Source organism: Musa acuminata, chromosome BXJ2-3, assembly GCF_036884655.1.
Source record: "Musa acuminata AAA Group cultivar baxijiao chromosome BXJ2-3, Cavendish_Baxijiao_AAA, whole genome shotgun sequence".
Lineage (NCBI taxonomy): Eukaryota > Viridiplantae > Streptophyta > Magnoliopsida > Zingiberales > Musaceae > Musa > Musa acuminata.
In genome coordinates this window covers 13,159,188-13,184,519 of record NC_088340.1, presented here as the reverse complement: position 1 = coordinate 13,184,519, position 25,332 = coordinate 13,159,188, and the positions used below count along the sequence as shown (strand labels likewise).

The following is a 25,332-nucleotide window of genomic DNA, read 5'->3' as shown; positions in this document are numbered from 1 at the left end:
CTTGAGCATTCATCCGGGCATATCGAATTTGGATAAGATTTGTCGTAGTGGCTGGTCGGTCACTACTTTGATCGGGTGGGCTTGGAAGTAAGGTTGTAGCTTCTTGGCCGTTTGAACAAGTGTCAAAGCCAACCTCTCCAACAGTTGATATGGTGAAGTGTTGGAAGTAGCTAGCGAGTTTTTTTGCCTCGGACAAGTATTTTGATATGGTAGCATCCCGAGCCTCAAAGTCTCCATTGACATGACCGACTATCATCTAGAAGTCGGTGAAAACCTCAATGCCTTTGACTTGGAGCTCGAGGGCTAGTCTAAGCATGAATAGGAGTGCTTCGTATTTAACTTCATTGTTGGTGGCCTTGAACCCAAAGCGAAGCGTGTGTCTGAACAACTATCAATCGGGGCCTTTTAGGACAAGGTCGGCCCTACCCATTTTTGCATTTGTCGAGTCGTCAATGTGCAAACTCCACCGTTGCTCGGTACGCTCACTATTACTGCTTCTGAGGGGAGTCAATTCTGAGATGAAGTTGGTGACCGCCTGAGCCTTGATGATAGTCCTCGAGACATACTATATGTCAAATTCTTCCAGCTCGACTGAGCACTTGAGCATTCATCCGGGCATATCGAATTTGGATAAGATTTGTCGTAGTGGCTGGTCGGTCACTACTTTGATCGGGTGGGCTTGGAAGTAAGGTTGTAGCTTCTTGGCCGTTTGAACAAGTGTCAAAGCCAACCTCTCCAACAGTTGATATCGCGTCTCGGGTCCATTAAGGACGTGGCTCAAGTAGTAGATAGGTTGTTGCACTCTAGAATCTTCTAGAGTTAAGACAGAACTGACAACATGCTTAGAAGTCGCGAGGTGGAGAATGAGTGGCTCTCCCGAGGAGACCGTAGCGAGTTGGGGTAGCTGGGCCAGGTGCTCCTTTAGTTGCTCAAAGGCTTCTTAATATTCTAAAGTCCACTTAAAGTTCTTCGGGTTCTTCAGGATCCAGAAAAAATGGAGGCACTTGTCCCACGATCGGGATAGGAACCAAGCCAGGGCGGCAAGCGTCCCGGTCAAGCGCTATGTCTCTTTCACCAAACGAGGAGGCTACATGTTGATGATAGCTTAAACTTTCTCTGAGTTTGCATTTATTCCCTTCCTGTGGATGATGCAATCGAGGAATTTTCCTGAGCTGACTCCGAAGGCACACTTGGTGAGTTGAGGCGTGTGCCACACTCCTGCAATGTTTTGAATGTCTCGATGAGGTCCGCCAGGTGAGTTTGGGTAGACTTGCTCTTTACGATCATGTCATCAACATACACCTCCATGTTTCTCCCGATCCGGTGAGCGAGCATTTTGTTCATCATTCTTTGGTAGGTTGCCCCGGCATTCTTTAACTCGAACGGCATGACTGTGTAGAAGTAAACTCCTTGGTTCGTGATGAAAGTCATATGTTCATGGTCTTCTGGTGCCATCTTGATTTGGTTATATCCTGAGAATGCATCTAGGAATGAGAGGAGTTCGTGCCCCGAAGTAGCGTCGATCATCTGGTTGATTCGCGAGAGCATGTAACAGTCCTTTGGGCATGCTCGATTAAGATCGGTGTAGTCAACTCATATTCTCTAGCTACCATTAGACTTCTTAACGAGAACTACATTGGATAGCCATTGGAGGTATCTTGCTTCAGCAATGAAACCTGCCACCAGGAGTCATTCCACCTCATCATCCACCACCTTCTACCAATCGGGTGCTAACTTTCGCAACCACTGCTTTACTGGTCGTGCCTAGGGACTGATGCTCATGACCCTTTGATCAATTCCGGGCATGTCTGACGGGAACCAGGAGAAGATGTCGACATTTTTAGTTAGTAGGTTGATGAGCTGCTCTTGCTCCTTCTTCGGGGGCCTCAACCCGACCTTGATGACTCGATCTGGCCGGCGGCTGTGTATCGGGATGTCTTGAGTGTGTTCGGTTGGCTTGGGGCGCAATGATGGCTTAGTGACGTCTTGGGGGTCGATGATAGCTTGTTTGTGCTTTGGCCTCTTAGGCAGTGTGACGGTCGCCAGGTAGCATTGTCTGGATTCCCGAGGGTCACTCCTGGCTTCGCCGATCCCAGCTCAGGTTGGGAACTTTATCACTCGATGGTACATGGCGATGACAGCTCTGAGCTTATTGAGAATCGGACGTCCCAGGATGGCGTTGTAAGCCAAGGGGAGCTCCACCACCATAAAGGTTACCAGGACCGTCTTGGACCTCGACTCTTCTCCTAAGGTAACTAGTAAGATGGTGGTTCCACGAGGTGAAATGGAGTCACTTGTAAATCTAGTAAGCACCGACAACATTGGAGTGAGGTTCTCCTCAACGATACCAAGCTTCCAAAAGGCAGAGAAGTATAGGATGTCGACGGAGCTCCCGGTATCTACCATAATCCTTTTAACCCAAGCATTGGCAATTTTGGCGAAAATTACCAAACGTGTCATCATGCTCGGAGTACTCAGTTTCCCTCATCGGGAAAGCGATTTTCGACACTTGCGGTTGCCTTGCACGCTTTTCTACAACAGCTCTAGCGTAGGCCTTCCTTCCTACCATGCTTTGCCCTCCCGATGTTGGGCCGCTGCTGATCACATCGATTTGTCTTTCGATCGGGCCCAATGGGCGTGGGGACGATTCCCGTGGCTCTCTAAAATAGTGACCCAAGTGACCCCAATAGATGAGCTCCTTGATCTAATTCTTCAAGTCGCGACATTCCTCGGTGTCATGCCCATAGTCGTAGTGAAATCGATTATATTTAGAGTGACTTCTAAGCTCGCGCAGGGTCTTGATCGGGTTGGGTGCCTTCAAAAGCCATTTCTCATTGATTTGGAGAAATATCTCTATCTTGGAGGAGTTTAGATGTGGTAGCGAGGGCTTTGGGAGCGACGCTTCGGGTTGATCGATTCTTCTCCTCAGTGGAGCTGAAGCTTGCCCTCGAGATGGTTTTGCCCAGGGTCTTCGATGTTTCTTGCGCTTTCTTGCCATCAGTGCTTCAGTGGCTATGTATTGGTTCTCACACTAGAGCATCTCAAGAATAATTGTTGGTGGCCGCTCGACCAACGACCAGAAGAACCTAGATGGCCGAAATCCCATCAAGAACACATGCATTATCAAAGAAGGGTTAGCGTCGGGTAGTCCTCGGACCTCAGCGGCAAAACAAGTCACAAAATGAGAGAGTGGTTCGTCATCCTTCTAGCTGAGACTAAGGAGCAAGGTCGTTGACGGCTTTGGTCACACACTGGCTAGAAAGTTGAGCTCAAGCTCCTTGGCTAGCTAGTCAAAGGATGCGATGGAGGCTGGTTGGAGCCGGCTATACCACACCTGGGCTGGGCCTCGGAGTGTGGCGGGGAATGCCTTACACATAAGGGCGTCCGAGGTGCCGTACAGGGCCATCTGGGCCCGGAAAGTGGCCACATGCTCTGTCGAGTTAGAGGCTCCAACATAGGTCTCGAGCATGGGAAGGCGAAAGCTTGGTGGGACGGGTTTGTCCTGAATCTCTAGTGTGAAGGGCGACCCTCCCGGAGGGGCCCCACCAAATTCCTCCTTGGACTTATGAAATTCTTGTTGAACCTCATCTAGGCGACGATTGACGGAGTGTAACTAAGCTCAAAGAGAATCCTTTGAGCTAGACGATAGCATATCGGGCTTGAGGCTATTGTCATAGGGGCGCCAGAGGCTAGGTGTGCCATGTGCAGGGGTCAACCTCTAACTTTTCGATTGTTCTTCAGGCGACAGGATGACGTCGGTCGTCGAGGGCTGTTGAGGGGCCGGGGGCAGCATAAGAACAGGTGGAGGTTGTGTAGGAGCAAGTGGCAGCGCCCCCTATTGCGGTACTTGTGAGAGCGTCGGGAGTTGGGCGAGATGAGGAACAAGGGGAACGATGGTTTGCATCATCCCTGACAAAGCTTGGACTTGGTGCGCCAGGTTAAGAAATGCCTCTATTGAGATAGGAGGTTGGGTGGTTGTGATCCCGGGAAGTGATAACCCAGGGTTGGTGAACAACCGCTAGTAATGGGTTGGGGTCGATGTGGAGCCGTTCACCTCTTGCCTCGAGAGAGGGGGGAGTTGTCCCCCGAACTCGGGAGCTGGGTGAATCAAGAGGTGTTCGTTGCTCGGGCGTTCGCCCAAATCGCCTGGCTGGGGTTGACTTTGCGACATCGGACCCTCCTTCTAGCACTAAAATATTAATGAACCTTTACACCATGGCTGAGGAGTCAACACGGTTTGGTCCTATCTCAGATGCACAATATCGCCCGTGTGGATAATCGGGCAGCGGAAGTCGACGTCCGGTTGGGTCGAGCTCGAACCTCGCTTCCGGGATGCAGAGGTTCCTCTTTGATTGGTCGCCTCCTTCCTTATCGCCTGGCTCCTGCATACAGGTCGGGGTCGGTAGGGGGATTTTCCGACTCGACTCTTCCGAAGATTTAGTTAGAACTGAGTGAAAATGAGAAAATCTCCCTTTAGTGCTAGTCTGACGATGGGTTTTTATACCCTACACATGGGGACCAACTGTACCTGACACATTTATGGTTGTTGACCCTTTTAAGCGGTGAACTCACTTCTCGAGCGGACATCAGGTGTCCTTTGTGCCTCGGCGCCGAACAATAGTGTCGCACTCGATCGGCGCCGTTTCGATCTGGCAGGGTAGTGTTGTACTCGATCGGTGCCATCCCAATCTTTGTGGGACGGTGTTGTACTTGGTCGGTGCCGTCCCAATCTTTGCGAGGCGGCGTCGTACTCGGTTGGTGCATCCCGACCTTTGCGGGGAGGTGTACTCAATCGACGTAGTTCCGATCTTTGCGAGGGTGGCGTCGTACTCGAGGGGCATGGTGCCGATGTGATCCGTCATGTTACTTTGATGCTCCTGATTGGTGGCTGTGAGCAATTGTTAGAGGGCATATTACCAAATTATGCTCTATCACAATTTCTTCCACCGTCAGACTTGGAGTTAGGAAGCAGCTTTCTTGAGTTAATACAAATAAGCTAATGCATGTATGTAGTTGAGATGAAGCCTTCACACTTTAATATCTTGGCAACCTCACAGAGTAAATCTTCAGCTACATCGAGTCTCGCTGAGACTCTCTTACGGGGATAAGAAGATCCCACATCCCACTCCTACAGTGTCCACGGTCTCGACTAGAGAAGGAAACAAAGAAGGGTAGATTTCGGAATACACTCGAGTAATTATTCCTCATGGAACCCACCTAAGACATCTGCGGTCAGTCCATTGTTTCGTGGAATCCAATTACTGCTGAGGATGCTGATTCACAGGGAGGAAAAGAGCGGTGCAAGGAGGAGTTCAGTTCATGTGTAGCACCATCAAGATTGCTGTGAATATATTTCACATTCAGTCAAAAGGCGTTGGATTCGACGCTCATGGTCTGCAGTGAGATGCTGGAATCAGTACACTACATCTGGAGATCAGAAGTAATGGAAAGTAGCCAACTGCTTCCAAGTTGCAAGAGGATGCGTACGGTTGATGTCATTGCCAACATCCATGAATTTGTGCTTTAAACTTGAAGATGATTTGCTTCAACTAGAGATGGCCATGAAAGCTCCACCAGCAGCTAACATATATATGTATATATACATGTATATATGTATGTATACATGTATATATGTATGTATACATGTATACATACATATATGTATATATGTATACATACATATATATATACATGTATATATAAATATATACATGTATATATATATATATACATGTATATATATATATATATACATGTATATATATATATATATACATGTATATATATATATATATATATATATATATAGTACTCAGGTCAGTATGGTCTTGCAAGAATCATTCTATGAAGGCAATAGAAGCTTTTTAGGTGGTATTTTTGTGTCAAACTGCATGATAAAATGATGCTAGAGGTCATGTTATAATGCATCGAAATGCTTGAAATCTACTGCACACATCTAGTTAATCCAAATCATGCTACAATATTGCTCTGTGGATCTTTGATTTGTTTGGATAAGAGATACTCCTCATTGGGATCAGCTAGAATCAGATATCAGATAGCACTTGTCACTTTCTCACGCAAGTTGATTAGCAATTCTCCCAGTTGCTAAAGACTGTGAACAGTTGTCCCAGCCAGAGAAATAAAGGTGCATCCACTTTTACACAATGAACCCACTGTCCCTACTTACTATGACAGCTTTCTGAGCATTGAATTGCCAAGATCGGAAGGAGAGCAAAGTTGCAGAGCAGTTCTTAGTCTTCTTTCGTCTTGGCATGACTGCTGAAGAAAGAACCAAATGACAGCCCAATAGTGCGAGCAGGCAGCACAACTGGGTCGCCATCCACCAACGTAGTAGGAGGAGACTGTCATTTCAGACTTCCGGCATTTGTAGTGGAAGATGAGAAACTGGTGCGTTGATCCCATCATCACATGAAAGAGGGCTGTTGTGAGGTAGATTGATGAAGTGTTCCCCTCACCGGTAACCTGTCATGCTGCTGCACATGGTCATGGCTGAGACTCCCAAACTGTTTAAAGAGGATTACAGATAATGAATGATTCACGTTTGGAGACATCAGCGTAATCAATCGAGTTGCATTCTTTAGCAAACATGATCTGCAACAAAAAGTTTTTTCCACGCAATAGTGCATGACTGCCCATGCGATCTCCCTGCAATCCAACTTTGAACTGCTCTTGGCTTCTACTTTGCCTCTCGGACTGCTCGCCTGTGATCCATAGCTAGGTAGTGTGTAGCTAGGTGGATCGTAAATGATATTTCTTTTCTTTCGTTTATTTTGATGTCACTTGCCTGTGTTAGATCCCCAAGATTTTAATGATAAAGCTGTTAGAATTTTAAGGATCACACATGTATAATTAAATATGTTAAGTCATTATTTTTTATTAGTCAAAATTAAAATGATCCAATTAAAATAAAATTATTTAGCTAAGAAACATAATTATTATTATAAAAATTAATTGTGTGGATATAATCAGTCATATTTCTAACTTAATAATGAGATAAGTTAGGAATATGAAACTCTTGAGGCATAATTATAGATTCATCAATTATGAATATAATCATAATTATAGATTAATTAGTTATAACTATAAATAAGGTTATGGTCCCCGGTTGAAATATCGAATGAAGTTTCTCTTCACCCGTAAGGAGAAATCTAAGGTTCTTAAGGATACTTGCAATTGGAAGACCAAATCACTAATTAATTCAGAAAATACTCTAATGGATTTATCAGGTACGCTTCTGTGTTAATATGTTTCTTAATTATTGTAGGATTTTATGCATATTATAATGGATTTAATAAGTTTTATGGAAACATTCTTAATCCATTGTTTTGGATCTATTAAGTTTGTTTTGGACCAAAATTCAATTTTAATTCTATAAAATAATTGTTTGATTCATATTTGATATGTTAAAGAACCCAATATTGGTATCAGAGCCATCCTATAATTGATGAACATATAGGCTTATTTTTTCATGTATTTTAATGATGTTTTCATCAGTATTTTAAAGTGATTTGGTTCTATCATGGAAAGATGATGGTTTTATGTAATCATGCTATTTTGAAGTGATTTGGTTCTATCATCATTGGAAAAAATGATGGTTTTATGTAATTATGCTATAGCAAGCTTCATATGTAGTTCAGTGCTTTTTTTTTTTCTGATGTTATTTCACTTCAATTTTGAAATGTCTTTTCCTCTTCATGTTCCTTTTCAAAGTATGCAAATTCATTTTTTGTACTACAAGGCATAAATTTTTTAATTTTTTTTAGATTTTATCTAATTAATATGAATTTAATTAATTAGATATTATTGAAATATTATGTTGGTTTAATTATATTGTTACAATATTATGTTGGTTTAATAATATTGTTGTAATATTATGTTGGTTTAAACATAATATTGGTTCTATAAAGTTGTTTGTTGACATAAATTGAATGATTTATATTGCTTTAAATATTTTAAGTCAACAAATTAAGGTCAAGCTAATTTGACTAATATGATTCAAATTTAATTAGTGATTGTTTAATATTAGATTGAGTAATCTAATATATGAAGTCGCCAAAGTGACCTCTCATATATAATATTTCTCATGAAAATATTAAATGTATTATGTATTTACATCAATGCGGTAATTATCTGACCCAAAAGAAGGTTAATCACTAGCAGGATTTTATACATACTTATAATGGTAAATACGTAACAATTATAAAGTTATACATATAAATGATAAATCAATCCAAAGATGGGTTTTTCATTTGACATGCTTTATTATCAGTGTTTGATCATTATAACAAGACTACCATTAGCAATTAATATTGAAATCCAAAGACAAGATATTAATGTTGCACTTGGTATCTTAAGATGGGTTATATCATTATTTAAATTTACTTAAGTTTATGGTAATAAATATGAGCATAATTTATGATTGTCTATTGTTCTCTTATTTAGGTTCTCTTGCAACAATATCTGTTAACCTCAGTTCTGTACTAGTTCTAAACGAAATCAACTTTAAGGATTGGAAAGAAAATATTCTGATCGTTTTGGGCTGTATGGATCTGGACCTTAGATTAAGAGAAGACCAACCCGCTTCTCTTACAGAAAATAGTACTCATGATGATATGAGACTATATGAGAAGTGGGACAGGTCTAATCGCATAAGTCTTATGATCATTAAGCATGGCATTCCAGAAGCCTTTAGGGGTGAAATATCTGAAGGGATTACCAAGGCCAAAGATTTTCTTATCGAAATAGAAAAACATTTTCTTAAAAACGATAAGGCGGAAACAAGCACTCTATTTCAAAGCTTGTTTACCATGAGATACAACGGCAAAGGAAATATAAGGGAATATATCATGGAAATGTCTAATCTTGCTTCTAAGCTTAAAGCACTAAAGCTTAGCCTATCAGAGGACTTACTTGTCCATTTGGTTCTGATATCTCTCCCTGCATAATTCAATCAGTTTAAGGTCAGTTATAACTGCCAAGGAACAAATGGACTCTTAATGAGATTATTTCATATTGTGTGCAAGAAGAAGAAAGGTTAAAGCAAGAAAAGATTGAAAGTGCCAACTTGGCCAACACCTCTAAGGACAAGGGCAAGAAAAGAAAATATAAATCTGGAAAGAATGAGGCTGATAAGGATCCATTACAGAAGAAACAAAATAAGGATAATACTTGTTTCTTCTGCAAAAAAAAAAAATCTAGGCATTTGAAGAAGGACTTTGCCAAATATCATGCTTGGCGTGCTAAAAAAGGGACGTTCCTTACTTTGGTTTGTTCTGAAGTCAATTTAACTTCAGTACCTAGAAACACTTGGTGGTTAGACTCCAGTGAAACTACTAATATCAGTGTTTTAAAGCAGGGTTGCCTGAGCTACCGAAGGCCCGATAATGCTGAGAGAAGCATTTATGTGGGGGACGAAAAATCGGTAGATGTGGAAGCTATAGGCACATTTAGATTGTTATTATGTACTGGATATTATTTGGATTTGAAAGATACTTTTGTTGTACCGTCATTTAGATATAACTTAATTTCTATTTCTTATTTGGACAAATATGGTTATTCTTGTTCATTTGGAAACAATTAGTTTACTTTGTCTTTAAATTCAAATATAATTGGAACTGGTTCACTTATGGCTTATGACAATCTATATTTACTTATACTATAGCATCCTATCATGAATCCTTGAATACGGAATTGTGAGGTACTAAACATAAAATTAAAAATTCTGGTGTATTATGGCATAAACGTTTGGGTCACATCTCTAGAAATAGAGTTGAAAGACTTATGTCAGAAGGGATTCTTGATCCCATTGACTTATCAGGTTTAGATGTTTGTGTTGAATACATTAAAAGTAAACAAACCAAACCTAAGAGATCAGGTGCATATAGAGCTACGGACATCTTAGAATTGATATATACAGATATTTGTGGGCCATTTCCTATACCTTCATGGAATGGTCAATAATACTTCATATCATTCATAGATGATTACTCTAGAAATGAATACCTGTATCTAATACATGAAAAATCTCAGTCTTTGGATGTGTTCAAAGCATTTAAAGCTGAAGTTGAAAATCAACTCAGCAAAAGGATAAAAAGCGTCAGATCTTACCATGGTGGGGAATATTATGGTAGAAATGACGGTTCGGTGAACAACATCCAGGACCATTTGCTTTATACTTAGAGGAGTGTGGAATTGTCCCTCAGTATACAATGCCTGGGTTACCTAGCATGAATAGTGTAGCTGAAAGATAAAACCGCACACTTAAGGACATGGTAAGAAGTATGATTCCTCAATCTACTTTGCCAAAGTCACTCTGGGGAGAAGCAATAAAAACTGCAGCCTACATTCTTAATAGAATACCAACTAAAGCAACTGCAAAAACACCTTATGAGCTTTGGACTGGGAGAAAGCAAGGCCTTACAGGCCTAATGAAAATAAATTGGAACCCCAAACAGTGAGTAGTTACTTTATTGGTTATTCTGAGCGATCTAAGGGGTACAAATTTTATGATCCTAAATTAAGAATTATTTTTGAGATAGGTATTGCAAGATTCTTTGAGGATATTGAGTTTGGGGAGAGAAATAAGGTTAAAGACTTTACCTTTGAGGAAGAATTGGTTCAGTCTGATCTGATTCATACAATTGCCACTAATGTGGCAAAATCTATACCTCAAAAGGATATAGTTATTTCAACTCACATACAGTACGAGGAAATTGTTCATGATGAACAAACTCAACATCCTCAAGAATCTATGCTGCAAGAGCCAGCACCTTTGCGACGATCCACTAGGGAAAAGAGAAGTGTCATTTCGGATGATTATACGGTATTTCTCCAGGAATATGAAGAAAGTAGTGGTATAATAGAAGATAATCCAATCAACTTCCGTCAAGCCATGGAGGATTCTAATTCGGATAAGTGGACTGAAGCAATAAATCAAGAGTATAAGTCCATGCAAGATAATAAAGTTTGGGAACTTGTCCCATTACCAGATGGTGTGAAACCCATTGGTTGTAAATGAATTTTTAAAATCAAAAGGGATTCTAAAGGTAATGTGGAGAGGTATAAAGCACGTCTTGTGGCAAAAGGTTATACTCAAAAGGAAGGGATTGACTTTAAAGAAACCTTCTTTCCGGTTTCAACGAAGGACTCTTTTAGGGCAATTATGGCTCTAGCCGTACATTTTAATTTAGAGCTTCATCAGATGGATGTTAAAACAGCATTTCTCAATGGAAACATTGATGAAATAATTTATATGGTATAACCAGAAAACTTTGTGTCAGGAGACCCAAAGAAAATGATTTATAAATTGATAAAATCCATCTATGGACTAAAATAGGCATCCCATCGGTGGTATCACAAATTTCATCAAGTAATTATCTCATTTGGTTTTGAGATGAACGCTGTTGATGATTGCATGTATCGCAAATTCAGTGGGAGCAAATTCATTTTCCTAATGTTATATGTGGATGATATTCTGCTTGCCACAAATGATATAGGCTTATTGTACGAAGCCAAGATATTTTTATCTAGAAATTTTGAGATAAAAGATCTTGGTGACGTCTCTTTTGTATTAGGAATCCAGATACACCGAGATAGATCTCGGGGCATTCTAAGATTATCACAAAGGAGCTATATCAATAAAGTACTCAAAAGGTTTGGTATGTAGGATTACAAATCAGGAGACACCCCTGTCGCAAAGGGGGACAAGTTTAGTCTCAATCAGTGCCCTAAAGAAAATTTGAAAAATCAAGAAATGCAGAAGATTCCCTATGCATCAACTGTAGGGAGTCTAATGTATGCACAGGTTTGTACGCGTCCGGATATATCGTACATTGTTAGAGTGTTAGGCAGATACTTAAGCAATCCTGGAATGGATCACTGGAAGGCAGCTAAAAGAGTCATGAGATATTTAAAGAGGACAAAAGATCATATGCTCACATATAAGAGATCAGACCATTTGGAGATCATTGGGTATTCTGACTCCGATTTTGTTGGATGCTAAGACAGTAGGAAATCCACTTCGGGCTATATTTATATATTCGCTGGTGGGACGATTTCTTGGCATAGTGCCAAGCAATCTCTTATTGCTTCTTCCACTATGGCAATGAAATTTGTAGCATGTTTTGAGGCGTCCAATCATGAAATTTGGCTAAGGAATTTTATCACAGGGCTGCAAATAGTACAAGGGATTGAAAGACCACTAAAGATATACTATGATAATAAATCAGCTGTTTTATACTTCAATAACAATAAAAGCTTGACTAAGTCAAAGTATATTGACATCAAGTTCCTAGTTGTAAAAGAAAGAGTACAAAGTAAATAAATTTCTATAGAACACTTAGGAATAAACTTTATGTTGGCAGATCCTCTCACAAAAGGTGTACCGCTCAAGGTCTTTCATGAGCATACTACTCATATGGGTATATCAGAATTTAAGGAAACTTTAGTTTAGTGAGAGTATGTCATATGTTTGTTATATATTCTATGCTAGATTCTGTATTTGTATAGATATTTTCTGATCAGAAATAAAGCTTTAGTTTATTATACTTTGTACATTATGGCTATTAAAGTTATTAATGATCTCATAAAGATAAAGTTGGACCAGTTGAAAATTGACATGTACATATCACATTCATATAATTTTCATGCTATACATTTAATAATTGATCTATGTCATTTGGTTATGTTAATATTAGTGATCATTGATGGGTTTAGCTATGATTGATATAGCAAAGACTGCTTTGGTCATATATTAATATGGCCAATGGACGATATTGTTTTGTATGTCCTGTTTAATAATGGCAACAGTTTTGAGTCCATAAAGTATAGCATATTTATAAGAATACATATGTGACTCAGTGAGAGATTGTTAGAATTTTAAGGGTCACACATGTATAATTAAATATGTTAAGCCATTATTTTTTATTAGCCAAAATTAAAGTGATCTAATTAAAGTAAAGTTATTTAACTAAGGGACATAATTATTAATATAAAAATTAATTGTATGGATACCATTAGTCATATTTCTAACTTGACGAGATAAGTTAGGAATATGAAACTCTTGAGGCATAATTGTAAAATCATCAATTATGAATATAATCATAATTGTATATTCATCAGTGATGACTATAAATAATGTTATGGTCCCCGGTTGCAGTATCGAATGAAGCTTCTCTTCACCCATCAACGAGAAATCTAAAGTTCTTAAGGATACTTGTAATTGGAAGACCAAATCACCAATTAATTTAGAAAATACTCTATTGGATTCATCCGGTACGCTTCCGTGTTCATATGTTTCTTAATTGTTGTAGGATTTTATGCATATTATAATGGATTTAATAAGTTTTATGAAAATATTCTTAATCCATTGTTTTGGATCTATTAAGTTTGTTTTGAACCAAAATTCGGTTTTAATTTTATGAAATAATTATTTGATCTTAAAGAACCCAACAAAAGCTGCTTGTTACCAACTTCTGTCACAATCCTTGAAGAACCCATGGCATTCGAACTTTATGAAGGTTAACACACCATGGAAGATGGTAATCCACTAAGTTACCAAATCATGCATTCGAACTTGTTCTTCCATGGTTCACGAACTCCATGCGCATGAAGAGCACGCCTCGTTCGTTTCCTCGGATCTGTTGGCCCACGCCATGTTGACAACTCCAGCTTTCAGTTTCGCCATATTATAAAACCGAGCATGTTCTCCATGCACACACAGAAGCAAAGGATCAGCCATGAAGGTCTCTTGCTTCATTGCCGTAGTTCTTCTTTTCGCTGTCGCTGCCGTCGATGCCTCCTCCTCGCCGATGGATGCGGAGGTGAACGGTGGTCCAACCGACACGGGGAGGGGGATGCATGGGCAGCTCGCAAGGAGGGGCGGGTCATGGACTTCCAAGAGCAGGAAGGTGACGGGAGGTGAGAAGCTTTCCCATGGCCATGGGAGGAGCACCGGGAAGACAGTCCAAGGAGCCAATGACGAGGACAAAATGTTCAACCCCGGTTGCATCTCCGCAGAGTTTTGCATGAAGAAGAAGGTGATATGCTTCAAGGTGTGCACCAACTCAACGGAGAAAGAGCCCCAGAATTGCCCTTTCAAGTGCGTCAAGTGCATCCCTACCTGCTAGGGATCCGAATCGACTGCTTCGAAGTCAGGGTTAAGAGTAGTTCCTTCAAAATCTCCCACTGCGTTGTGCCTTTCCCAGTTTCTTAGTGTTGGACGAAGCTTCCTGAGAAATAAAGCAGATATTATGGTTCAGAATTGTTTGTCTGTCGGTATGACAAGTCCAACGAAATATATCTACATGATTTTGTACTGCAATCATGATAATTAACGCGAATCACGAAAGCCACATCAATATGACGATTTAGTAGTAACATTGTTCGGCTAATTTCTTCGTGGGACGCACCGCATCGAATCAAATCTCGACCGTTAGATCTTCTGTACGGGAGCATACGCAGTACGAGCCGTTGTTACGAAACGGAATACGATTCTGTACAGGCGTAGCTTGTCCATTGCAACGCTCTATCACGCGTGTCCTTCACGTGCAAAGGTTCACGGAGAGACCTAGACGGGGGCCGCATAAGCCCCAAATCCGAAGGGCCGAAATCGCGAGGGAGGAGGAGAGCGAGGCGGACAGAGGGCGATGCTGCAGATCCGACTGAGCAAGGGATCGGCGGGGGACGGAGGCGGAGCGGCGGCGAAGCCTCCCCCGCCGGCGGAGACGGTGACGGTCGCTTGCCCCGACCACCTCGTCATCGCCGACCTCCCCGTGGCCAAGAGCCTCGGCGCGGTCACCTCCTCCGCCGCCGCTGTCCGGACCGTCGGCCGCCGCTCCCGGCGCAACCTCGGCGAGCGGGTCCACTTCTGCGTTCGTTGTGACTTCCCGATCGCTCTGTACGGCCGCCTGGTACGAATCCCCTTATCCCCCTTCCCTTGTGTTTCTTCCTTTTTTTTTCTCTTTTGGTCGAGGAAAGAGCAGTGTTTAGCTATGGGGGAGTCTGTATCCTGATAAGGGAGGAATAGATGTAGTACATTGCAAATTGCTAGTTAATCGCATTGGCACTTGATTTGCCATTTGGTTTCATGCCATGTTGTAACCCTTCTGACATGTTTGCAGGTGCCCTGTGAACATGCTTTCTGTTTGACATGTGCAAGAAGTGATGCTAGCTGCTACCTGTAAGATCTCTTCAACTTTATTTCATTTAAGAATCTCATTATTGCAGTTCACCGATTAACCCGGAGATATGCTCAATCTATTTATCAGAACTTAGAAATTCGACTCTTTCATAGAGGCATTATGGTTGGAGAGGCTTTCTTTTGTTCCCAATCCATTTTGTCGCTCGATACTGAACTTTCTATGCATATAATTATCTCTGTTTATTGTTTGCATGATCAGAGCTAACAATCCGCCATAAGAAGTATGGCTACAATGCCTTTTTGTGCACGGATTTTTCCTGGTTGTTGGCATCATTACCTGCTGACTGAAAACATATATACTAAACTAATGTCCAGTCTATATTGACTTCATCGATAAAAATACAGCAACAGCCGTTAGTGTAAACAACTTTAAGCCATGGCCTCGGGGCCGACGCGGCTTGGTTCGGGTCCGGATGATGGGGGATCTCCCTGGGACGTTCCTCGAGACTGATGAGGTGGCCGATTACGGTGGTCCGATTGGGACGGGGTCGCCGTTTCCTCCGGGAAGGGACTCCTCGCCTGGGCGTTTAGTGGGAGACCTTTGCCTTCGCACCTGCACAAAGGTCGGGTCGGGGTGCTCGGCCCGACCCCTCCGACGATCAAGTTAGCGGATGGTGAAGGGGGTTTCTTTTGCTAAGTTGTCCCTCTTTTTTTCCTCAGAGCGTGAGGGTTTTTATAGTAAGAATTATCGTTGCATGATGTGTCTGCCCGCAGGGAGCAGGATCGTACTTCTGGTAGCGTCTGACATTGCCGTTGGCGTGGCGTGAGGGACCGAGCCTGAGTAGTGTGTTAATGTGCCTTGGTAGGTGTTCCGGTCCGCTTTGACCGGGTGCCTCATCAGGTCAACAGAGGCATGATGCGTCACCTGGTGTGGCTGATGTCACGCGAGTCTTATCGCAATTGTTACCCTCATCAACAACAATAAGAAAAAGATGTAATATCTTAACCATATGGGTTGACTACATGGATTTTTTTTCTGGTCATTAAGCTCTATTTAATGCAGTTTTCTAGTTATATCAAGAGCATTCTTGGAATTTAGTATAATTCAATTTGTTGTAAATTCTTGATATTCAGTGTCTTTTGCAGCTGCGATGAACGTATCCAGAAGATCCAATCTATTAAAATGATGGAGGGCATTTTTATATGTGCAGCTCCCCATTGTCTTAAGTCGTTTCTTAAAAAATCAGAGTTCGAATCTCATATCCATGAAACTCATCCCAATCTTCTTCAATCCAATACCAAGAAGGAAGGTAGCACTGAGGAGGAGGCTAGAGCCTCATCTACAGACACTCATAAGCAATCATTTCTGCAAGAGATATCCACTGCACGTGCTCCTCCAAAGTCAGGCTTCTCGCCCGGTACAAATTCCCAGCAACAGGATCGTGATGAAAGGGCTTATCGTCATCAGTCTAGTGATCATCCACCCTCCATGGTGCCACCGAATTTGAAGCCAGTGCCATTTCAGAGCCCCCACCAGCGCCAGCCAGGTGATGTGCAGGCAGACAATAACCCACCTCAAGGCTTTGACAATCCCAACAGCTGGATCAATCAACCCCAAAGCTTTATGAGCCAGTCTGGTCATCCGAATCAGCAAGTCTCTGACCAGTTGCTCTCTGAGAAACACGCAGGGAATCCTTCACAATCTTCATTCTCAGATTACCCACCACTGCAACCACCTTTGCCACCGAACTATCAATTACCTCTGAATGCCAACCAGGCCGTAGTTCCCCCTGCAACATTTAGCTATCCTCTTTCTGCAGAAGGCTCTCAGCAATATTACAGTGCTCCCTATGAAATTCCACGCCCAGAACTGATGCCAGCAGGTGGGCCAGCACAGGGGTCAGTATTGGGATATTCTCCTGCTCCAGCAGGGATAGCAAGTTTTGCAGGCAGTGTTCCACGCCCATGGGGCGCTGGCCAGATGGTTGTACCCTTGGACCGACCCTTCATGTTAACTCAAGGGCTTCCAGAAGCATACATGAATCTGACTGATTCTCAGGGAAGAATTCAGTCCTTGCAAGGTGATGGCAGTCAGCTTGCTGGAGGATGGCTGCTGAATCATTCTCAAATTGGTCAGGAATCACAGCTCCAGGGTGTTTCAGCTGTTAATAGTGATAACAAGGGTGTTTTGGCTCAGCTGCCACAGCCAGGAGCATTGCAAGCGTCACTTCCACCGCCACCTCCACCTCCACTGCCTCTGCCCATGTCTCAGCAGCTTAATGCAGGAAATTTCTCCAGTTTCTGCACTGCAAACCAAGAGGGCCAGCGCTATGGTTAGTAGGATTATGGTCATGGTTTTGCCAATTGTCCGTAATAGTACTTGGCTTAAAACCATGTTGTTGTGTTTCTTTAACACATGGTCTTTGCTTTTGTTATATGTGCTTTGTATCATTGTGACGCCATCCCCGGTCCTTAATTAGTGTTTTGTGCAGTTGAATGTCTTTTTCCTGCATAATGCTTGTGATGTTAAAAAGGAATGCTTTATTCAGTGCTTTGTTCAAATGCCTAAGTTTATGGTTCAATTCTCTGCCCCTCGTGGGATGCTCAAAATGCTTAAAGCTGTGTGCTCTTTCTGTTGTTGTTCAACTTTGTGGATTATGTTCCCGGAGGTATCACGATGATTCATGTCAACCGCAACAACCTACCATTGCACACCTTTGAATTGCGGCTCACTTCTATTGAATGACAGAACAACTTTGATTTGGTTTGCATGATCATGCTCTTCTCGTTTGCCTGTGTTGCTTTAGTGATCCTTTTATCTTCTAGTTGTGATGCATGGTTAGCTAATGACAATTTGGTATCTACATTTGATTCGGTGACCTGTATCTAATTCGTTCCTGTAGATGACATAGTTCATCAGTGCATCCAATTAATCACACTGGAAGGGTTCATCTCCAAAACTGCAGTTGTTGTGTGCATAGATAGAGCTATACGATGTGAGATTTACTCTCCGCAGCTCGGTTCATAAGCAAGCTCCTTTGATTTTTCGATGTGAGTCATGTGCATAGATAGAGCTATACGATGTGAGTCATGTGCATAGATAGAGCCATACGAGCTGGATTAAGCCAAAAACCACACATCTGTAAATTAAATATATGCAACGTCATGATTCCTACTCTTTTGGCTTTGAAATGTTCCAATAAATCTCAGAAATCTCACTGAAAATATTCGGATGATTTATAAGAAGTGGGCGAGAACTCAAAACACATATCTTTGGAATGGTTTTGTCTTCTTACTGCAGCTGCATAGATGGCATCTTGGTAGTCTCTACTGCAACCACCAAGCAATGGAATTGTGAGCCAAAGATGGAGAAGCTCATAATGATCAACTCAGCGATCATTGCAGCCAAATGATCCATTGGTGTCCTCCTCATTGTCCGTCCACCTCCAGGGAACAACATCCACTAACAAGGAGCAGGAATGCCGCAAATACCTCAGTAACTCAAAGTGTGATCGACGCGGTCGGATGCTGGCGGCTTGAGTTCGAGGTTGACGAGGTCGATGATGTCGTCCCAGTGGCTCAGGTTGCTCGCCGGTGGGTTCGTTGTCGAGATCTCCATTGCAAAGAGGCCTTCATCAGCAGGAAAGGAGTACTGCCCTGCGTAATCGTACAAGGAAGATGAACAGGATGGCGAAGAGAATGAAGAGAAGAGGTGGCCGGTCTCGTGATAAGAGCCCAAGATGTCCGGCTCTTCAGGAGCAGCGCCATGATACTCCGTCGGGACTGGAGGATCGGACATCGCCCATGACTCCACCATGCTTATTTCGCCAGTGCCATGACTGTCCTCGTGCTGTGATGTTGGCAACGACGGTGTTGGCCGAGGGAGGATCACCTGGTCGGATGTGTCGGTGAAACCGCTGCTGCTATGGCTGTCCTCCGACTCTGGTATCTTGTAGTTGCTGCTGATGGCGCTTCCGTTTCCGTGATCGTCTGCTGTACCATCGGCTGCGGTTCGAGCGGTCCGGGGGCGCTTCTTCTTGCGGCTGCCGCCGACGGGCACGTTGCGGAGCGTGCCGCCTTCGGTCCAATGCCTGCGACAAGCCCGGCAGTAGTGCCGCGGCTGCAGCTTGCTGTAGTTATTGTAGTAGCAGAACTTGGTGTTGGCGGAGTCGCAGCGCGGGCATCTAAGCGCCGCTGCGGCCGTCGCCTCATGCGTCGGTTTCTCCTGCTGCTGGTTTCTCCCGTTAACCATATTCACTCCCTTGAAGACGAATAAAACTCAGATTGAGATCGCAAGTACAACAGACCATGACCAATCAACACGAAAGCAGAATCACACCTGTGCGCAGTTCAAGCGCTCTCCCATGCTACTTGATTGCAAGAACTACCGATATGGAAAGAGGGGGAGAGTGGAAAGAGGAAGAATGGGCAGCAGGGATTGGCAGAGCACAGAACCAGGGTTGGGAGAGCGAACAGAAGCTGAGGGCATGTCGGATTTGGGATGAGATAATAAATTGGCCTACAGAGCGTGGAATCGCCGCTGATCCCTGTCCTTTCCTGCAGCTGCAGCTGACGTTAATTCGTGTGCTTTAAATGTGGGATTGTTTGGTGGCGTAGAGAGATCAAAGAGCTGTGCGTCTTCTCCAGCGTTGGAAGCTACGAACCTTTTTAATGCCTGCGGCAAGTTGTATAAATGGGAGGCGAGATAAAGAAGAAAGAGAGAGTGGTAGCTTACTTCTAAAGCAAACCAATTCTTTATGAAGAAGCAACACGTATTTGGTGTCACAGCAATGACTAAGATTCCTGAGAGACTGCCGGACTCCCGGGCATTAGAGAGAGAGAGAGAGAGGGAGGGGGTGGAAGACGGAGGAGGACGAGGGATGGGGGGTTGGGGTGATAAGGACGGGGAGAATCCCAAGTGGGTAGTACGACGGACGGTCGATCGAGGTGCAGGGGTTGCCAACGGGGGCGAGTGGGCGACAGATAAGACAGAGACCAAAGTTTGGTCGGTGGAGGGAGGTGAGTGGGACGGTGGGCGCTGTCTAGTATTGGAGAAGGAAAGAAGACGACGATGACGAGGATGGACCGAGCTGGTCTGCGCCCGTCACTGTCGCCACCAGAACTACGTGTCGCGACGCTACACCTAATCTTCCTCTGCACTACTATCACACGATGAGATGATATATATATATATATAGACACGAGTGATTTCTTTAAAAAATATTTATATTTTGGGTTTTTAATCAATATTTTTATTTTATTTTTTCAAATAGTATTCCTAAATAAAAAAAAATCCAAGATATTCTTATAAATTTTCATCCATGTTTTGATCGTCATAATTAAAAAATTTATATATCTAAATAGACTCTCAATCTTAATCAAATTAACCGCAAGAATATAAATATAGTATCACAATATATTGTCTACCAGTGACGACAATCAAAGAAGCATATGATGTCAAATTATAGTATTTTTAGTATATTAATAAAATATTATAAATATTATTGAAAAATATTGTAAACAAGCTAAGTGAAAACATTGTAATAATTGAAAATTGATAAAAGAATGAGCGAAAAATTTTGATGGGAAAACTTTTGAGGGTTATTTTAGATTTTTTTAAATTAAAAGCACTTTTGATGAGCGATTTTTCTAGAAAATATTCATATTTTAGGTAATTTTTAATCGATACATCTTATTTTATTTTCTTTAAACAGTATCCTAATCTGAAATATACCCAAGCTGTTGCTTGCTCATTTTTGGCGCTAGAAGGAGGACCATGTCGTAGGAGCATCCCGCAGGAGCTCTCCTCGAAAGAGAACCACCGGTCGGTCACCCCTCTAACGGGGCGATCCCGGCCTCGACGCCAGATCGCTACTGGCGCCTATTCAATGACCCAGGGCTATCGCCCCCCGGACTTACCACGGATCCCACTCATTCCCTAGATCGTGTGGCTAGCGGCTCCCCTGACCGACTTGACATGGCAAAGGCCGAGCAGGGAGCAAGTCAGGACGGGAGAAGCTCAAGAGTAGATGATGGACCCGAGAGGTCTGCTCGAGCCGAGCATAACTGCACCCTGCCGAATCACTCCACCCCACTCCGAGCCTGACACCATATTGTCCGACTCGGCAGATGACTCATTCAGGATCCAGTTGTCCCGGGTCAACCAATGTCTGGATGAGTTCTAGCGCTAGTTCCAAAAGTTGTGGGGGGAGTCGGGCGAAGGCAGCTAGGGCGGATCCCCTTTTACTCAAGAAATACAGGACAAGCGTGTACCCCTCAACTTCAGGCTACTGACATTGGAGACGTACGATGGCGGCTCCGATCCCGCAGAGCACTTCGTCGCGTTTCAGGCTTAGATGGCCCTCTATGGCACCTCCGATGCCCTGATGTGTCGGGCATTCCCGACCACCTTCAAGGGACCGACACGAGCATGGTTCAACCGGTTGCGCTCGTCCTCGGTCTTATGTTTCGACCAGCTCGCAAGGGAGTTTGAGCAAAATTTCCTCACCAGCGTGCGACCCATGCCTTCCATGGCCACCTTGCTCACGTTGTCCCAATGCAAAGATGAGTCACTCTCTTAATTTGTGGCACGTTTCGCTACCAAAATCCAGGGATTCCCGAACGCTCATACCTCTTTAATCATGCAGGCATTTCTGATGGGTTTGAAGCCTTCAATGTTCTTCTAGTCATTGATCAAGAAGTCATCATCAACCATCCCCGAGATGCTCCAGCGCACCAACCAGTACATTGCCACCGAAGCTTTGGTGGTGGGAAAGCGCATGGACGGAAAGAGGCCAAGGGCAGAACAATCCCGAGGAACGACCTTAGTAGCCCCGGTGCAACCCCGCCGGAGGCCCGACCGACAAGAGCTACTGCTCCTGAGGCCCCTGCCTCTCCCTCTGAACCCATCTAGTACTGAGATCTTCCTCCAAATCAGGGAGAAGGGCCTCTTGCGATAGCCCAACCCCATGAAAGCTACTCACAAAGACCGGTCCAAATATTGCAGGTTCCACCGAGACTATGGCCATAACACGAAAGACTACCATGACCTCCAGAATCAAATCGAGGACCTGATCCAAAGAGGTCACCTCGGGCGCTATCTCAAGGAACCCCAGGAAGCAACTCTACGCCCTAGGAGACCCGTTGAAAGACAGATCGACATCATCTCTAGAGGACCGGTAGCGGTCGGCAACAGCTCAACGATGAGGAAAGCCTACGCCCGGAGCCCGGTCGAGAAACGTCCCTGATCCCAGCTCGAGCCTGAAATCACTTTCGGAGCCGAAGAGGTCGAGCGCTCCCATCACGATAATACTTTGGAGATCTCCATTCATATCGCCAACGCTCTGGTCAAAAGAGTAATGGTTGACACTATGAGCTCTACCGATGTGCTGTACCTCGATGCCTTTAAGAAGCTCGGTTTGACCAAAGAGGACCTCACCCCCATGGCGTCAGCACTCATTGGGTTCACGGGGGATTCTATCCCTCCGCTCGTGACCACCATCCTCCCTGTCACCATCGAGGAAGAGCCGAGAGCAAAGACGATAATGACTACCTTCATGGTAGTCGATCTACCCTCGGCCTACAACATCATCCTTGGTTGACCAACGCTCAATAAGTTGAAAGCGGTGGTGTCCACCTACCACTGGGCCATCAAGTTTCCAACTTCAATAAGGATCGAGGAATCCCGAAGCAATCTGGGAGAGTCAAGGCGATGCTATCTTACAACGGTTACTCTCCTAGAGAAGTCACGCCCCCGTCAAGTCCCGGATCCCTGCGAAGGACCCGTGACACCGATGCAGCTGGAGCCCCCCGAGCAACTCACCGATGTACCCCAGAAAAGGAATCGGCCCGATTTGATCGTGAAAATCGGGATGACACTCCCTGAAGCAAATCAGCTCCAGCTCATGGATTTCCTGAGGGAAAATGCCAATGTGTTTGCATGGTTCCCCAAGGAGATGCCCGGAATCGACGTAGGGGTAACCCATCACCAACTCAACATCAACCTCGAGGCTAGGCCGATGAAGCAAATGCCAAGGAAGTTCGATCCCGACCGACAAAAGGCGATCGACGATGAGGTTGACCGCCTTAAAGGGGCAGGATTTATTGCTGAGGTGAAATACTCTCGGTGGTTGTCGAATGTAGTCCTCGTTAAAAAACCCAATAGAAGCTAGAGGATATGCGTTGACTACACCAATCTCAACCAAGCATGCCCCAAAGACTGCTATCCACTTCCCAGGATAGATCAACTAGTCAACGCCACCACAGGCTATGAACTCTTTATGTTTATGGATGCATTCTCAGGCTACAACCAAATCTGGATGGCACCTCAAGACCAAGAGAACACTACCTTCATCACTAGCAGAGGAGTGCATTGCTACAAAGTAATGCCTTTCAGCCTAAAAAACGCTGGGGTGACTTACCAAAGAATGGTCGACAAGCTGTTCAAGCACCAGCTCGGGAGGAACATGAAAGTATATGTGGACGACATGATCGTGAAGAGCAAGACTGCAAGCACACACCTGGCCGACCTGACGGCGACATTCCAAATGCTCAGACGGTTCAACATGCGCCTGAATCCTATGAAGTGCGTCTTTAGGGTTAGCTCGAGGAAATTCCTCAGTTTCGTCATCCACTATAGAGGGATAGATGCCAACCTGGAAAAGGTTCGGGCCATAACCAAGATGCATCCCCCCCGCTCGATTAAAGAGGTGTAGCGCCTTAGCGGGAAGTTGGCGGCACTCAGCAGGTTCGTGTCACGATCAGGCGACAAGTGCCTCCCCTTCTTCGGGGCTCTACAATAGACTAACAACTTCACATGGACCCTAGAATTCAAGGAAGCTTTCGAAAAGTTAAAGGCATGCCTCGCTCGCTTGCCCTGACTCGCCTCGCCCGAGCCGGGCGAAACTCTCGGTCTCTACCTGGTGGTCTCGGCGCAGGTGATCAGCTCGGTATTAGTTCGAGAAAAGCCACCAACATAACAACCTGTCTATTATGTCAGCTACGTCCTCGTCGGGCCCGAGGTACGGTATTCCCTAATTGAGAAGCTGACCCTCGCACTGATAAAGATAGCTCGAAAGCTACGACCATATTTCCAAGCTCACACAATCAAAGTGATTACTGACCAACCGTTGCGGCAAATCCTTTCCAAATTCGACGCATCGGGTTGAATGATGTGGTGATCGGTCGAGCTCGGTGAATTCGACATTCAGTACCCCCCTAGAACCGCCATCAAAGCTCAAGTACTGGCTGACTTCATCTCTGAGCTAACTCCTGAAGACCATGCTATTGGACAGGAGAACAATGAGAGCACATGGACCCTGTATGTGGATGGCTCGTCCACTACCAAAGTAGCCAGGGTCAGACTTATCCTCAAAGGCCTATCCGAAGAAACCTATGAGAGATCGCTTCGATTACAATTCCGAGCCACCAACAATGAGGCCAAGTACGAGGTGCTACTTCAACCTGACAAAAGAGAAGTAGCTCACCCATCGCTTCAAACGCCTCTCTGTCACTAGAGTACCTCGAGCACAGAACACATGGGCTGATGCGTTGGCCAAATCGACCTCCACTCGTAGCCTAGCAACGATCCCAGCAACTGAATCTGTAATGGTACTAACAATACCAACTCATGAGGTCACCGAAATAGAGGTCTCACCAAACTGGATGGAAGAGATCCTTCGCTTCAAGAAGGACGGGACGAAGCCCAACGACCCGATGGTCACAAGACGATTGAGGCAAACCCAAGCTTGGTACTGCGTGGTCGGTGGAAAGCTGTACCGCAGGGCTTTCTCTCAACCTCTCTTGAGCTTCCTCGCGCCACCAGAAACTGAAATAGTCCTCACCGAACTCCACGAGGGGATTTGTGGGGAGCACATCGAGGGACAAACCTTGGCCTTCAAGACTCTCAGGCAGGGGTACTACTGGCCGACCATGCGCCAAGATGCCATTTCATACGTGCAGCGGTGCCAATAGTGTCAAAGGCATGCCCGACTACGACACCAGCTAGCAGTCCCCCTTACCCCGATGGAGGTGGCCTGGCCCTTCGCCCAATGGGGACTTATCTCCTCGGACCTTTTCCTCCAGCTTTGGGATAACGGTGCTTCCTTATAGTTGGGGTCGACTACTTCACAAAGTGGGTTGAAGCCAAACCCTTAGCCTGCATCACCGAGAAA

The 25,332-nt window shown here is 44.2% G+C and overlaps 2 protein-coding genes across 4 annotated transcripts; one reads left to right on the top strand and one right to left on the bottom strand.

The window, feature by feature from the left end:
• The first annotated feature begins 14,570 nt into the window (after positions 1–14,570).
• Positions 14,571–17,742, top strand: LOC103978247 (E3 ubiquitin-protein ligase HAKAI homolog). 2 transcript variants are annotated; one of them, XM_009393970.3, is made up of 3 exons: positions 14,571–14,930; positions 15,141–15,199; positions 16,307–17,742. In XM_009393970.3, the coding sequence occupies exons 1-3, from the start codon at positions 14,667–14,669 to the stop codon at positions 17,496–17,498; spliced, it is 1,515 nt and encodes a 504-aa protein (XP_009392245.2). In that variant the 5' UTR covers positions 14,571–14,666; the 3' UTR covers positions 17,499–17,742. The 2 variants fall into 2 exon arrangements, with proteins under 2 accessions (XP_009392245.2, XP_018679586.2); XM_018824041.2 differs by having other exon boundaries at positions 16,295–17,742.
• Positions 17,743–18,314: 572 nt separating this feature from the next.
• Positions 18,315–20,041, bottom strand: LOC103978248 (dof zinc finger protein DOF1.4). 2 transcript variants are annotated; one of them, XM_009393974.3, is made up of 3 exons: positions 19,896–20,041; positions 19,500–19,835; positions 18,315–19,421 (listed from the first exon to the last, which is right to left on the bottom strand). In XM_009393974.3, the coding sequence occupies exons 2-3, from the start codon at positions 19,524–19,526 to the stop codon at positions 18,654–18,656; spliced, it is 795 nt and encodes a 264-aa protein (XP_009392249.2). In that variant the 5' UTR covers positions 19,527–19,835; positions 19,896–20,041; the 3' UTR covers positions 18,315–18,653. The 2 variants fall into 2 exon arrangements, with proteins under 2 accessions (XP_009392249.2, XP_009392248.2); XM_009393973.3 differs by having other exon boundaries at positions 19,500–20,038.
• Positions 20,042–25,332: the final 5,291 nt, after the last annotated feature.

Coding starts and splice junctions, on each gene's coding strand:
- LOC103978248 (XM_009393974.3), bottom strand. CDS start 19,526: ATGGGAGAGCGCTTGAACTGCGCACAG. Junction 19,422..19,499: donor AGCGCTTGAACTGCGCACAG/GTGTGATTCTGC, acceptor TTCGTCTTCAAG/GGAGTGAATATGGTTAACGG.
- LOC103978247 (XM_018824041.2), top strand. CDS start 14,667: ATGCTGCAGATCCGACTGAGCAAGGGATCGGCGGGGGACGGAGGCGGA. Junction 14,931..15,140: donor TCGCTCTGTACGGCCGCCTG/GTACGAATCCCC, acceptor ACATGTTTGCAG/GTGCCCTGTGAACATGCTTT. Junction 15,200..16,294: donor AGTGATGCTAGCTGCTACCT/GTAAGATCTCTT, acceptor CTTGATATTCAG/TGTCTTTTGCAGCTGCGATG.